We start from the raw sequence: 14,109 nt of genomic DNA, 5'->3' as shown, positions 1-14,109 counted from the left end.
CCCCGAATAGCCAAAGCAATCTTGAGAACAAAAAAAGGAACTGGAGGAATCAGGCTCCCTGACTTCAGACTATACTACAAAGCTACAGTTATCAAGACGGTATGGTACTGGCACAAAAACAGAAAGATAGATCAATGGAACAGGATAGAAAGCCCAGAGATAAACCCATGCACATATGGACACCTTATCTTTGATAAAGTTGGCAGGAATGTACAGTGGAAAAAGGACAGCCTCTTCAATAAGTGGTGCTGGGAAAACTGGACAGGTACATGTAAAAGAATGAAATTAGAACACTCCCTAACACAATACACAAAAATAAGCTCAAAATGGATTAAAAACCTAAATATAAGGCCGGAAACTATCAAACTATTAGAGGAAAACATAGGCAGAACACTCTATGACATAAATCACAGCAATATTCTTTCTGACCCACCCCCTAGAGTAATGGAAATAAAAACAAAAATAAACAAATGGGACCTATTGAAACTTCAAAGCTTTTGCACAGCAAAGGAAACCATAAACAAGACCAAAAGACAACCCTCAGAATGGGAGAAAATATTTGCAAATGAAGCAACCAACAAAGGATTAATCTCCAAAATTTACAAGCAGCTCATGCAGCTCAACAACAAAAAAAGAAACAACCCAATCCAAAAATGGGCAGAAGACCTAAATAGACATTTCTCCAAAGAAGATATACAGAGTGCCAACAAACACATGAAAGAATGCTCAACATCATTAATGATTAGAGAAATGCAAATCAAAACTACAATGAGATATCATCTCACACCAGTCAGAATGGCCATCATCAAAAAATCTAGAAACAATAAATGCTGGAGAGGGTGTGGAGAAAAGGGAACCCTCTTGCACTGCTGGTGGGAATGTGAATTGGTTCAGCCACTATGGAGAACAGTATGGAGGTTCCTTAAAAAACTACAAATAGAACTACCATATGACCCAGCAATCCCACTACTGGGCATATACCCTGAGAAAACCATAATTCAAAAAGAGTCATGTACCAAAATGTTCATCGCAGCTCTATTTACAATAGCCCGGAGATGGAAACAACCTAAGTGCCCATCATCGGATGAATGGATAAAGAAGATGTGGCACATATATACAATGGAATATTACTCAGCCATAAAAAGAAACGAAATTGAGCTATTTGTAATGAGGTGGATAGACCTAGAGTCTGTCATACACAGTGAAGTAAGTCGGAAAGAAAAAGACAAATACAGTATGCTAACACATATATATGGAATTTAAGGAAAAAAATGTCATGAAGAACCTAGGGGTAAGGCAGGAATAAAGACGCAGACCTCCTAGAGAACGGACTTGAGGTTATGGGGAGGGGGAAGGGTGAGCTGTGACAGAGCGAGAGAGAGTCATGGACATATACACACTAACAAACGTAGTAAGGTAGATAGCTAGTGGGAAGCAGCCGCATGGCACAGGGATATTGGCTCGGTGCTTTGTGACAGCCTGGAGGGGTGGGATAGGGAGGGTGAGAGGGAGGGAGACGCAAGAGGGAAGAGATATGGGAACATATGTATATGTATAACTGATTCACTGTGTTATAAAGCAGAAACTAACACACCATTGTAAAGTAATTATACCCCAATAAAGATGTTAAAAAAAAAAAAAAGAAAACTTAAAATTGATTTAAAAGAATAGAAAAAGTACAGTCCCAAATGTTGGAAATGAAATAAATACATGTTGCTGTACCCCACTGATTACAAAAGGAAATTAAGAAATAACTCTCAACCAAATCATAGTAAAATCACTATATTTCAGAACATATGAGGTATAGTTAGGCCAGTAGAGAGAAGAAATGTGTAGTGTTAAATACATTTATTAGAAAACAAGAAAAAAGGATTTAAAAAAAATAATGAAATAAAGACAGAGATCAGTGAACTAAGAAGCAATATTTACACAGAAACAAGCTATTTGTGAAATAAAATGCTGTTTAGAAAAAATCATTTTGGAAAAAGCCTTATAAGCACATGAACTATAATAAAGACACAATAAAGATTTCAGAAGTATGTGTTGTAAACAAGTCTATTCTAACGTATTGAAAAACTAGATGGAAAGAATACATTTCTAGAAAATATAAAATGTCAAATGAAAGAGAAGTATGAATTAGAAAACTAGAAAGTACCAAAAGGAATTGTTGTAATAATTATTAAAAAAAAACCCAAAAACACACTCCGTCAGTTGATTTAATGAATTTTCCCAAACTTATAAGAAAAATTTCTATTTTACACAAGTCCTTCCAGAAATTACCTTTGTATTATTTAGCATTTCATATATAAGCATTTTACATTCTGGTAATTCTAGTGTTTGAGGTATTTGGAGGTCTGTATTTATAGTTTTGAGTTTATGCTGACTCTTGCTCATGGTTCTTTCATTCCTTTAGTGATTTTTTATTATAAGCCCAGATATGGTTGGAATATCTGGAAAGCCTGAGGGTCAAAATTTAGTATGAAAGCAGCAAACTTGTATACAGAATTTACTTTATGGTAGACACAGTTAAATACATTTCTTATATTTACTAAAGTAATCATCAAGCATGATGGAAATTAAATTCAGTATTACAACTTAGTGCTCCAAATTCAAATAAAAAGAGAAAACTGAATGTGTGATTCTGAAAACAGCAGGCTCACTAAAGCCTATGTAACAAGAGTAGTAATATTAACCTTAATCTGTATAGCAGATCTTTGAATATCATGCAAAATACCATGAAAAGACAGAGTATATGTAAAGAAGAAATAGAAAAATATGGAATTCTATGAAATATTGTATATACACAACCCCTACACCTATATACCCATATCCATATATTCATACCTTTAGTTTTGAATATCTGTGTTCATAAATATGTCTATAGAAAATCTATCTATCATTTATCTACCTACCTATCTATCTATCCATCTATCTATCGGTATCATCTACTGAGAGAGAATGGAAAAGTAAAGAGAATTCAAAGTTGAACACTAACACCAGTTTAATTAAATAAGTCTAAGATTTAATCCAATTTTTTAACGGAGGGGAATTGATGTTTAATACCAGAAAAATACCAGTTTGTCCATTTTTTGGGAAAATGGAAGAGACATTTTTTAGGGAGGAAAAAAACTGACTCTTTCTGTACAGTACATAGAGGATAGTCTGAGGGTATCCTCAGCACTAAGAGAAGGAAGTTCTTATGAGAAGAGCAGAAAAGTGTGTCAAGAACAGGAGAGATTAATTAAATCTGTTGACTACTGAAGATAAAGAGTAGTTAAGGACTATTGGTACATTGCCTGAAGAGGTGACTGTTTTAATTTTTAAATTTTGATTCAAATAAACTAATATTTAAATTCATGGCCGTTTGAAATGTGACCTTAATTATAATGCCAAAAAGAAAAACGATGTAATGCTAAATTTTAATAATAAAATTTTAGGATATAGCATTAGTTTTTTAGTTTAATATTTAATTAATTTAATATTTTTGTTTGGATTGATTACAGTTTTTTCTGTAAGCACTGGTTAATTTTGATAATCAAATTGAATAATTCTGTCTCTTGCTTTTCTATAAATATAATTTTATTTTATATTTCCTAATTCTGATGTTGCTATAAATGTGTATATATCATGTGTACATAAATACATAAAAATATCTATAGTTGGGCTTCCCTGGTGGCGCAGTGGTTGAGAGTCCACCTGCTGATGCAGGGGACACGGGTTCGTGCCCCGGTCCAGGAAGATCCCATTATGCCGCGGAGCGGCTGGGCCCGTGAGCAATGGCCGCTGAGCCTGCGCGTCCGGAGCCTGTGCTCCGCAATGTGAGAGGCCACAACAGTGAGAGGCCCGCATACCGCCAAAAAAAAGCAAAACTATAGCAATGTGAGTATATGTATAGTTATGTTTATAACAGTATGGTGACTATAATTAATGGTGCTGGTTTGCTAATATATTTGATAATGCATATTTTATTAAGGGCTCATTTTCCCTAAAATAGTATCTTCATATCTGTTAGACTTCTTTGAAGCATGGATAAACATTAATATATCCAGAAAGAATTTTTTTCCAGGCATTTAGAGTTGCAAATCAACAAAATAAATCTTTGATGCCTCACACGTGATGTAGATTCCAGCCCCAATATCATGAGCTATGGTTAGGAATTTTCAGAGACACTTTCTCTTCTCTTTTTCCATTCCTTTTAGCACCACAAGTAAGAGAGGAAAATATCTTCAGGAACTCTCTTTGTAAGGTGGGCTTTTTCAAGTTCACCCCCCAAGAATATTGTTCTTGAAGGATTTACGAAGGAGGATGTTCACATCTGATCTCTCAGACAGACTTTGCCACTGTCTCTAGGGCTTTCTTACCTCTGTGACTGCACTTTCTTTTTATTTCTGGCTTTTGAGGTTTTTTTTTTTTTTATTTTTCCTTTTACCACCTCATATATTTAAAACTATTTCATCCATAATTTTTAATTGTGCAACTTGGTTCCATAAAAACATAAACTACCATATTCTGAGCTTCCTCTCATGCTCAGTTAACCTTTTGAGGAAGTTGCAATTTAATATTGAGACCTTGCATTTGTTCATCAAATATTTATTGAATGGCTACTTTGCAAATACATGAGTGAAAGAAAGATAAAAATAAAAATCCTTGTCTTGATGGAGCTTGCATCTTAGTGGCTAGAGGATGTAATATACAGTAAGCACAAGAAATAAATCAGTAAATTTGATAGTATGTTAGAAGATAAAACCATGAGAAAAAAAGCAGAGTCGGGTAAGGGAGCTGGTAATAGCTGGTTAAACTGTAGGATAAACTAGCAGAGTCATGAGAGGGTGAGATTTGAATGAAAATTTGAATCTAGTGAAAGAGTTGAGGGTATGGCTTTCTTGGCTATCAGGCTGGGCATCAAATCTCCATAATCCCTTCTGCCCTGACTTGTAAAAGGCTCTAAGCCCCAGTATTTGTCCTATCTTGGAGTGTGGGATGGAGGAAAGGGGATAATGGGGGAAGAAGGGGAAGGAGAGAGGGGTGGAGGGAATTTAACACCAAGTCTGGACCTTCTTCATCTGCCCTAATTTTCAATAAGTAACAAGTCATACTCTGTTATTTTCTGTGAAATTCTATAAATGTATTATATTAGTAAATTCTTTTCTTGGAATAGTTTCTGAGGTGTGTTCAAAATTTAAATTTCTTTCACCCATATTTCTCTGGATTTCCTCTATCAATAATTAGTACAACTTTTTTCCAAATCTCATGTTTGTGTGATTAGAGAAATGCTCACTTATTTTTAATTTCTTATGCAAAGTGGCAGGTATTTAATATGCATGACAGTATTTTACATATAGTACTCATACTTTAGAAGAATGACCTATCTTAATGTGCCATGAATTCAGAAGGTGTAGTATAAATGGAAATTATATAATTAATCAGTGTTCAATTTTTCTGATATGCATTTCTAATCAGGATTTGCTTCCATTTATCCATAAATACTATTTATCTTCATATAAATATACATTTTAAAATAAGTAGTGTTTAATATTGGTTAAAGTTTCATTAGTATGGACCCTTATAGAAATACTCAGTAAATGCAAGGTCCTTTTTAACCAAGATCTTTCTTAACACTTTAGGAAAGCAAAAAATATATTCATAAGGAAAACATGTTCAAAAATGTTTCCCCAAATTGATATTAAAGTTCAAAAGTAGCATTCATTAGCACTATTTTTTTTATATTGTTCTTTTCCTAGTACTCTAGTTTTACAAGGAGAAATGGTATCCATTAAGCTAATGCATGTTCTGCTTGAAGCTGCATCAGTCTTGCTGATACTCAGACACACTTCTCCAAAACTGTGTTTTGGTCTGTTAGGCTAATGGACTTGAGTTTATCTTAATTAAGAAGATGTCCTTTAACAATCTTTCTAATCACTAGTTTCCATTTAAACTGAGACCTTAACTGTCCCAGTGTTGATGCTAATAGCCAGTTGGGAATTATCCTTCTTATCATGACTTCTTCTAACTGATCTGAAAATTGGAATAAAATAGTTTTATTAGACTTGTGACTATTTCCTGGCACATGAAAAACAACAGGAAGGAAAAGAACAATACATGGTATTCACTTTCTATGAATCCTTCTGGTTTTCTTCTCTTTCTAATTTACTTTTAAGATAAAGTCAAGTTTTTTCTTTTCATAAAGGTCTAATGCTTTCAGGTTTTAGAATATGAATTTGAGTTTTGATGAGGCTCTTTAAGACCTTATTTAATTTTTTTTTTATTTTGGTAAAAGTCACATAATATAAAACATACCATTTTAACCATATTTAATTGTACAGTTCAGTGACACTAAGTACATTCACGTTGTTGTGCAACTCTCACCATCATCCATCTCCCAAATTTTTAACCTTCCTAAACTGAAACTCTGTTTTTAAATATAAATCAACTTTATTTCCTGAATATTACCTTTAAATAATAATGAATAAAATGTCATTTATATAGTCCATGACTAAATATTTTCATTTAAAATTGTGTTATAATCCTTTGGATCTTTCTATGTTGTTCGTAGCTTTCTATGCAACCCAAGAGGAAAGGGTATGGAGATGACAACATTTATCTTGACATCACTGGCATAAGTTCTTTGTAATGGGAAACAGGTTTAGAGGTTAAATAAATAAAATTAAGAAACAAAAGAGAAAGGTGTTAAGTTTTTACAGGCATTGGTATGATTGTTTTTCTAGTCAAAAAGTAATATTTAAAATTTCTTAAGTGTGATGAGACATTTTTTTAATGTCATTAAATTCAGCCTGCTTACCTAGATGAAAATGGTTTTGCTGTGTTGTCTTCATTAAGATAAACATTTTCTATGATTAGTACAGAGACCATAGACAATTACTGAGGCAGTAAATGTCCCCTATAAGGAGTGAGACTGCCTCATACATTTTGCTGCAGTGATTCAGCTTTTCCATTGTTAACACGCCTTTAATACAAATTCCCATGATCTTTATTCACTTTGATATTATGTATGCTTCTCTATGATCTATGGAAGGCTTGACTTTCAAGAAAAGATTTACAGTAGTGCAGCTCTAACAGTTAAAAATAATGGGTTTCTGTACTAAGTGCATGCTTCTCTTACCTGTAACAATTGCCAGGAGACTCTATACCTTCCTTTATGTCCTGCTGATTGACTAAAAGAAGTAAAACAGTCTCTACAATCAGATAACATCTTGGCAAAACACTACTCTTTACTTTTAAGAGTAGGATCTATGAAAAAATTCCCATGTCTATACAATTTACACATAATTCTACAGCTATATTATACTTTGATATTTGAAGATAACTTTATAATATAATTGTTTGGCTGTAAGAAACAAAATATAAGACAGTAGAAGAGTTACCATAAATTTTTATTTAAGCAAAATAAATGACTGGTGACAAATAACCTTTTATTTATTTATTTATTATACACTTTGAGCTCTGAAGATCCAAATGTTAAATATTCAGAGATTTTTTTGAGCCAGTTGTTAAACCATTGGCAGTTTCAAACTAGCCACGGTAAAAATATCTACACCATGAAAATCAGCAAATGTTACGGCTTGGGGCTTGCCCCACACTCATCTTCCTCTCCTCCACCATACAGTTTACTGCCAAATTCTTGTCAATATTTACTTCTGTATTAGTTGTTGATATAAATATCAGATGTAAATTTTTTTTTCAGATGTAAATTTTTATCATATACAGAGGACTGCCTATAAACTGTCATTCATTAAGAAATTTACTCAATAGTTGTTGAATTAAATGTCAACTTTTATTGTCAAAATATCTAAAATAATTTCTTATAAAAATGTGTGAAATAATGAATTGTCTCTTTTGTTTTCAGTGATGGTGGAAATATAATCTCTTTTGTGGCTTATATTAATTCTGGATATTGTAAGATTTGCAGAAGTATTGTAGGACTTTCAAAACCACAATCAAGAAAAGTGGTAAGTTTTAAACTTATGTATTCTTTTTAATCAATTAGCCTATCTTAATGAATAGGAGATATTGAACATGTTTTCTTGTGTTTCTTGGTCATTTATTAATTGTCTTCTTTTGTGAAGTAGCTGTTCAATTTTTGACTAATTTTTGTTGCATTTATTTTCTTCTTTTTACTGAGTTGTAAGATGCAGGAATGTAAAATAAGTTGTAATATATATTGAATTGTAAGACTTAGGAACAACCTAGAAGCACATTAAAAGATGCTTGACATCATTATTTATCAGAGAAATGCAAATTAAAACTACAACAAAGTACTTCTATAAGCATATCAGATTGGTTAAAATGCACTTAATATATGACCCTGAAATTGCACTCTAGATATTTACTCAAGAGAAATAAAATATATGCTTACAAAAAGACTTACATGAATCTTCATAAGTCAGAAACTGTAGGTAATCCAAATATCCATTGACAGTTGAATGGATAGAAAAATTATGGTATATTCATTCATTGGAATGTCATGCCTCAATAAAAAGAATTTATGATACATACAAGAATACGGATGAATCTCAAAGCATTAGGTTGGGCAAAAAGGTCAAACTCAGAACAGTGCATTCTGTATTTTTCCAGTTTTATGAAGTTCTAGAATAGGCAAAACACTAATACATAGTGACAGAAAAGTTAGAACTAATCCATTTTGGCTGGTTAGGCAGTCTTCAACGTAATTCAATTTAATATGCAAACTTCATTGAATTTTGCTGTACTAGTCATATGCAGTGTGAAGATTTTCCATTTATATAAGTGGCATATCAACTAGTTAGTTATTGGCTTTTGACCCCAGGGTACTTAGTAAAGGCTTTTACCTCTTCTGAATTCTGTCACTGTCCTACCCTGAGGGCTACATTCTATTTTTTTTTTTTTTTTTATCTTACTGCTCAGCAGCTCATCCTTGTTTTAATACTGTTGGGCTCTCCCTGAAAAGATAATTTGGAGTTTCAATTTTTTTCTCCAGAACTATGCATATTGAAACTACTGTCAGATCTTTTCCACAAAATTCCTTATTTGGACTTAAACTGCTAGTTACCTGAGTCAAACTCACTTTCCATTTTTCTTTTTTTTAATTTATACGAAAAAGTTAGGGTAGAATCTCATCTTTTGCAGTTAATCATCTCATCAGTTCCATTCCTGGCACTCTCTGCTTATTTTCATTATTCTCTGCTGGTTCAACAACTGTGCCTTGCAGCTGGAATTGAGGTAACAAATGGTTCACAAAGCATACTAAATTATGCTTACAAAACAGTATCCTAGGACCTTAAAAAATGGAATGAGTTCAAGATTTCATAACCATCTTGGTGTATTAACACATTTAATTTCTAGATCACTAAACTACAGTGTCTTCAACTGTCTTAGATATGCTGAAGTTCTCACCAATCTATTATTTTTCTAATATAATTTAAATACATATATAAATAAATGTTCTCTGATTTGCATGAAACTGCTAATTTATTTTAAATACCATATACCAAAATTATTTATCCATTATATAAAAGTGGTTTAATTAAACATCAGTTACTATATCTCTTACAGAAAAAAATACGAAACTTGTGTATATGGGTCAACTTAAGGAGAAGGAGTCTTTTGGTGAGATTAGTGTTCTTCAAGTTCCTTTCACATACACAATAGTTACTAGAATAGATGTTGAGATGGCAATTATTGAAGATAAGGACCTACTTGGTAAATACATAAATGTCTTTTATTTCAACTGTTATACCATTTTATTTGATGAGTTTTGGGCAAGAGTAGACATATTTTGCAGACAAATTGAGACACTCAAGTAAGTATGGGTGTATGTATGTTATTTACAGAGACAGCATATCTATATATAACCCCCTTTATAACTTCATAGTCTATCTGACTTAATTGTGCTACTTTTAGAATATATTAGCAATATTTTAAAAGACTGATTTTAAATTACTAAAATCTCTCTGCCAATTCCCAAGTTACCATTAATAGCAACATTTTCTCCTTTTCTGGAGTAGAGTTGATTTACAATGTTGTGTTAGTTTCAGGTGTACAGCAAAGTGAATCAGTTATACATATACATATATCCACTCTTTTTTTTTTTAGATTTTTTTCCCATATAGGCTGTTACAGAGTATTGAGTAGAGTTCCTTGTGCTATACAGCAAGTTCTTATTAGTTATCTATTTATATATAGTAGTGTGTATATGTCAAACCCAATCTGCCAATTGATCTGCCTCCCCACCTTAACCCCTGGTAACCATAAGTTTGTTTTCTACATACGTGACCATACTTCTGTTTTGTAAATAAGTTTATTTGTATCCCTTTTTTTTAGATTCCACAAATAGGCATTATCATATGATATTTGTCTTTCTCTGTCTGACTTACTTCATTCAGTATGACAATATCTAGGTCCATCCATGTTGCTACAAATGACATTATTTTGTTCTTTTTTATGGCTGAGCAATATTCCATTGTATATATGTACCACATCTTCTTTATCCATTCCTCTGTTGATGGACATTTAGGTTGCTTCCATATCCTGGCTATTGTAAATAGTGCTGCAATGAACATTGTAGTGCATGTATCTTTTTGAATTATGGTTTTCTCCAGGTATATGCCCAGGAGTGGGATTGCTGGGTGTTAAGGTAGTTCTATTTTTGGTTTTTTAAAGAACCTCCATACTGTTCTCCATAGTGGCTGTACCAATTTACATTCCCACCAACAGTGTAGGAGGGGTCCCTTTTCTCTGCACCCTCTCCAGTGTTTACTGTTTGTAGATTTTTGGATGATGGCCATTCTGACCGGTATGAGGTGATACCTCATTGTAGTTTTGATTTGCATTTTTCTAATAATAAATGATGTTGAAATTTTAGAGTTCTAGTGATATTAGAAGAATAATTGTGCAGTCACCTGTGATTGACCCTCCAAACATTATAAATATTCAGATAGGATATGCAATTGAATATGAAATATAAACGGTTAAAAGATCTAGAAACTTATAGAAATTAACATGGGTGAGAGATTTGCTTTAAATAAGCTCAATTAGAAATTTTTCCATATTACTTGTGTATGATTTGACTGAGTTCTATTTTCTGAATTTCAAGGTTTGTTTTAATTTTAATATCTCAGAATATGTATAATCTACCTTCTTAACTCTGATTTTGTTTAACTTCAAATTCATGTATCCATTTTTAATAGGTATACATTTGAAATAGCACTGATTAATATGCTTTCCCTCTGTGAAATTCAAATACCAAACCCCTCAAGGTTCATATCACTTAAAAATAATTACAGACCACCAGTTATAGTTATAATATTCTCACTTGACATAGGCTAAGTTTTCTTTTCCTGTACTAATTATGTTAACTGCTGCAAGGTAAATAAATACACTGTGGACTCTTTTATGTAAATCAATATTTCACAAATGAAAGTGCTTCTTTCAAGCATGTATCAGAATCTTCTTTGCCCTCCGACAAACTGAAATTCAAATAGATGGCGTAGTATAAGCTTTAGTTGTGCTTTTGTGTGTGTTGTTCATATTTTAAATTCTATTCTGTATTTTGTTCATTTGAGACAGATGTTATAAAGCTACTGACATGTTTTGAAACTAATTAAACATTTAGTTTTCTAGTAATTCATTTTATAATTTCAGTTTTTTTTTTTACTATATATAACAATCTTTTATAGATTAGAATGTGCAGGCAACGTAATCCACATATGAGAAAAAGACATTTTCTCAGGTATATAGTTCACACTCTATCTGCACCCATATTGAAGAGGCAACATCACTTAAATGATCAAGTTTATCAATAATATTTAGAAAATACCTAAAGGAAGCAATAAGTTCACCATATCTCAACCTGTGATAAGTAGAACAGAATACAAGAAACATAAAAGAGTGCATAAATGTTACATATTTTATCTGGAAAATTATATATACAATTATTTATATACAATCTTAGAGAAAGATGTTCAATAATTAGTTTGACAGTATTTAAAAGGACTTGAAGAGTGATTTCTTTGTTTATTTAGGTTGTTAACTTTTGGAAAATAGGAAATAAGTTGTTTTGTAATCTGTGTACATGCTTCTCAGATATTACCTTGAGCATCTAAAGAAAAATGAGAACAGGATTATTAAGTTTAAGCAATATAAGTACATTCATTTTTTTCATATAATGCCACTGGTAAGTTAGTTTATGAAGGTAATGTATTTTTGTCCAGATGCAGAATTTATACCTCACATCATTTAGATTAAAACTATGCATACCAACTACCTTAATTTTACTGATATCTGGAATTCTCCTGTACCACAATGTTCACTGCAGCACTATTTACAATGGCCAGGACATGGAAGCAACGTAACTGTCCATTGACATATGAATGGATAAAGAAGATGTGGCACAAATATACAATGGAATACTACTCAGCCATAAAAAGAAATGGAATTGTGTTATCTGTAGTGAGGTGGATGGACCTAGAGTCTGTCATACAGAGTGAAATAAATCAGAAAGAGAAAAACAAATACTATATGCTAACATATATGTATGGAATTTAAAAAAAATGGTCTTGAAGAACCTATGGGAAGGACAGGAATAAAGATGTAGAGTAGAGAATGGACTTGAGGACATGGTGGGGGGGAAGGGTAATCTGGGACAAAGTGAGAGAGTGGCATTGACATGTATACACTACCAAATGTAAAATAGATAGCTAGTGGGAAGCAGCCGCATAGCACATGGAGACCAGCTTGGTGCTTTTTGACCACCTAGAGGGGTGGGATAGGGAAGATGGGAGGGAGACGCAAGAGGGAGGGGATATGGGGATATATGTATACGTATAGCTGATTCACTTTGTTATACAACAGAAACTAACACAACATTGTAAAGCAATTATACTCCAGTAAAGACTTTTAAAAAAAATTAAAAATAAAACATAAAAAAGAAAAGAAAATAACAAGTAAATAAAAATTAAAAGAAAAATAAAAAAGGAACAGAACAACAACAAAAAAGAAGTAGTAATATTTTCCTGTGGCCTTAGCTGTCAGTGTCTTTGCACCATCAGTGAGTCACAGCCAATCCCTACCTACACAGGAAGTCCTCCAATGCTTCTAGGTAGGTCTATGGACCTGCTGTGGCCACTGTGGGCTCAGCTCACGCTCTGATCTGGCCTTACACCTGTGTGTACTTGCCCCCAAAGTCCACAGCCTCAACTCTGGGAACTCTCATTGTATATTCAGATATTCCATAGATGTAGGGTTTACAAAGCCGATTGCCGGGATTTAATCCACTGGTCATGCAGCGGTATTCCGTTTCTCTTCTTTGGTTGCACAGCTTCTGTGGTTCAGCTTTGGTTTTCACCCCGCCTCTGCGTGTGGGCCTCCCTCAGGCGTCTGTTCCCCTCCCAGGCAAGAGGGGGCGAAAGCAGTGGTGGATTAGGGCTCACTTGCTCACTGAGGCTTGGGGGAGGAAGGGATATGGCAGTCACAGTTAGGATGTGCGGGGAGTACCTGCGGCAGCAGAGGCCGACGTGAAGTTACAAGAGTCTGAGGCGCACCGTATGTTCACCCGGGGAAGTTGGCCCTGGATGGCGGGATCCTCGGCACTAGCGGGCTGCACAGGCTGCTGGGAAGGTGTTGGCAGTGACCTGCTTTGCACACAGGACGCTTGGTGGCAACGGTGGCAGCCTCTGTTATCCGAGATAACAGCCGCGGCTAGGGCTTGCGCTCACGTAGGTGTTGCCCTGCAGTCTGTGAGCACACAGGAAGGAAGCTCCTATGGTGGGCCATCTATTGAGTACCCCAGAACAAAGGTCTCCTGCCTCTCCGGGATGCCCAGGCTTTTTCCTGGACTCCCTCCTATCTAGCTTTGGCACACTAGCACCCCCAGGCTGTCCTCACGCAGCCAATCCCAGTCCTCTCCCTGTGGTCTGACCTCTGAAGCCCAAGCCTCAGCACCCAGCCCTCACCCCCACCCCCCATCCCCGCCAGCAGGTGAGGAGACAAGCGTTTCTGGCTGGTGAGTGCTGGTTGGCACCAGTCCTCCATGTGGAAATCTCTCCGCTCTGCCTTCTGCACCCCTGTTGCTGCACTCTCCTCCACGGCTCTGAAGCTCCCCCCATCCCTGCCAGT

General features: G+C 34.4%; 1 protein-coding gene across 1 annotated transcript in view; it reads left to right on the top strand.

Annotated features, from left to right (window-relative positions):
- The window catches only part of CNBD1 (cyclic nucleotide binding domain containing 1), a gene marked incomplete at both ends in the record, with an annotated part of 493,958 nt that overhangs the window by 379,381 nt on the left and 100,468 nt on the right, over positions 1-14,109 (top strand). Inside the window, 4 exon segments of the mRNA XM_082674668.1 lie at positions 6,726-6,732; positions 7,865-7,967; positions 9,550-9,556; positions 9,559-9,696. Coding sequence (XP_082530794.1) covers positions 6,726-6,732; positions 7,865-7,967; positions 9,550-9,556; positions 9,559-9,696 — 255 coding nt within the window.

The sequence above is a fragment of the Grampus griseus genome (genome assembly GCF_964374135.1).
Source record: "Grampus griseus genome assembly, chromosome: 17".
Lineage (NCBI taxonomy): Eukaryota > Metazoa > Chordata > Mammalia > Artiodactyla > Delphinidae > Grampus > Grampus griseus.
This window is presented reverse-complemented; position numbering and strand designations above follow the sequence as displayed.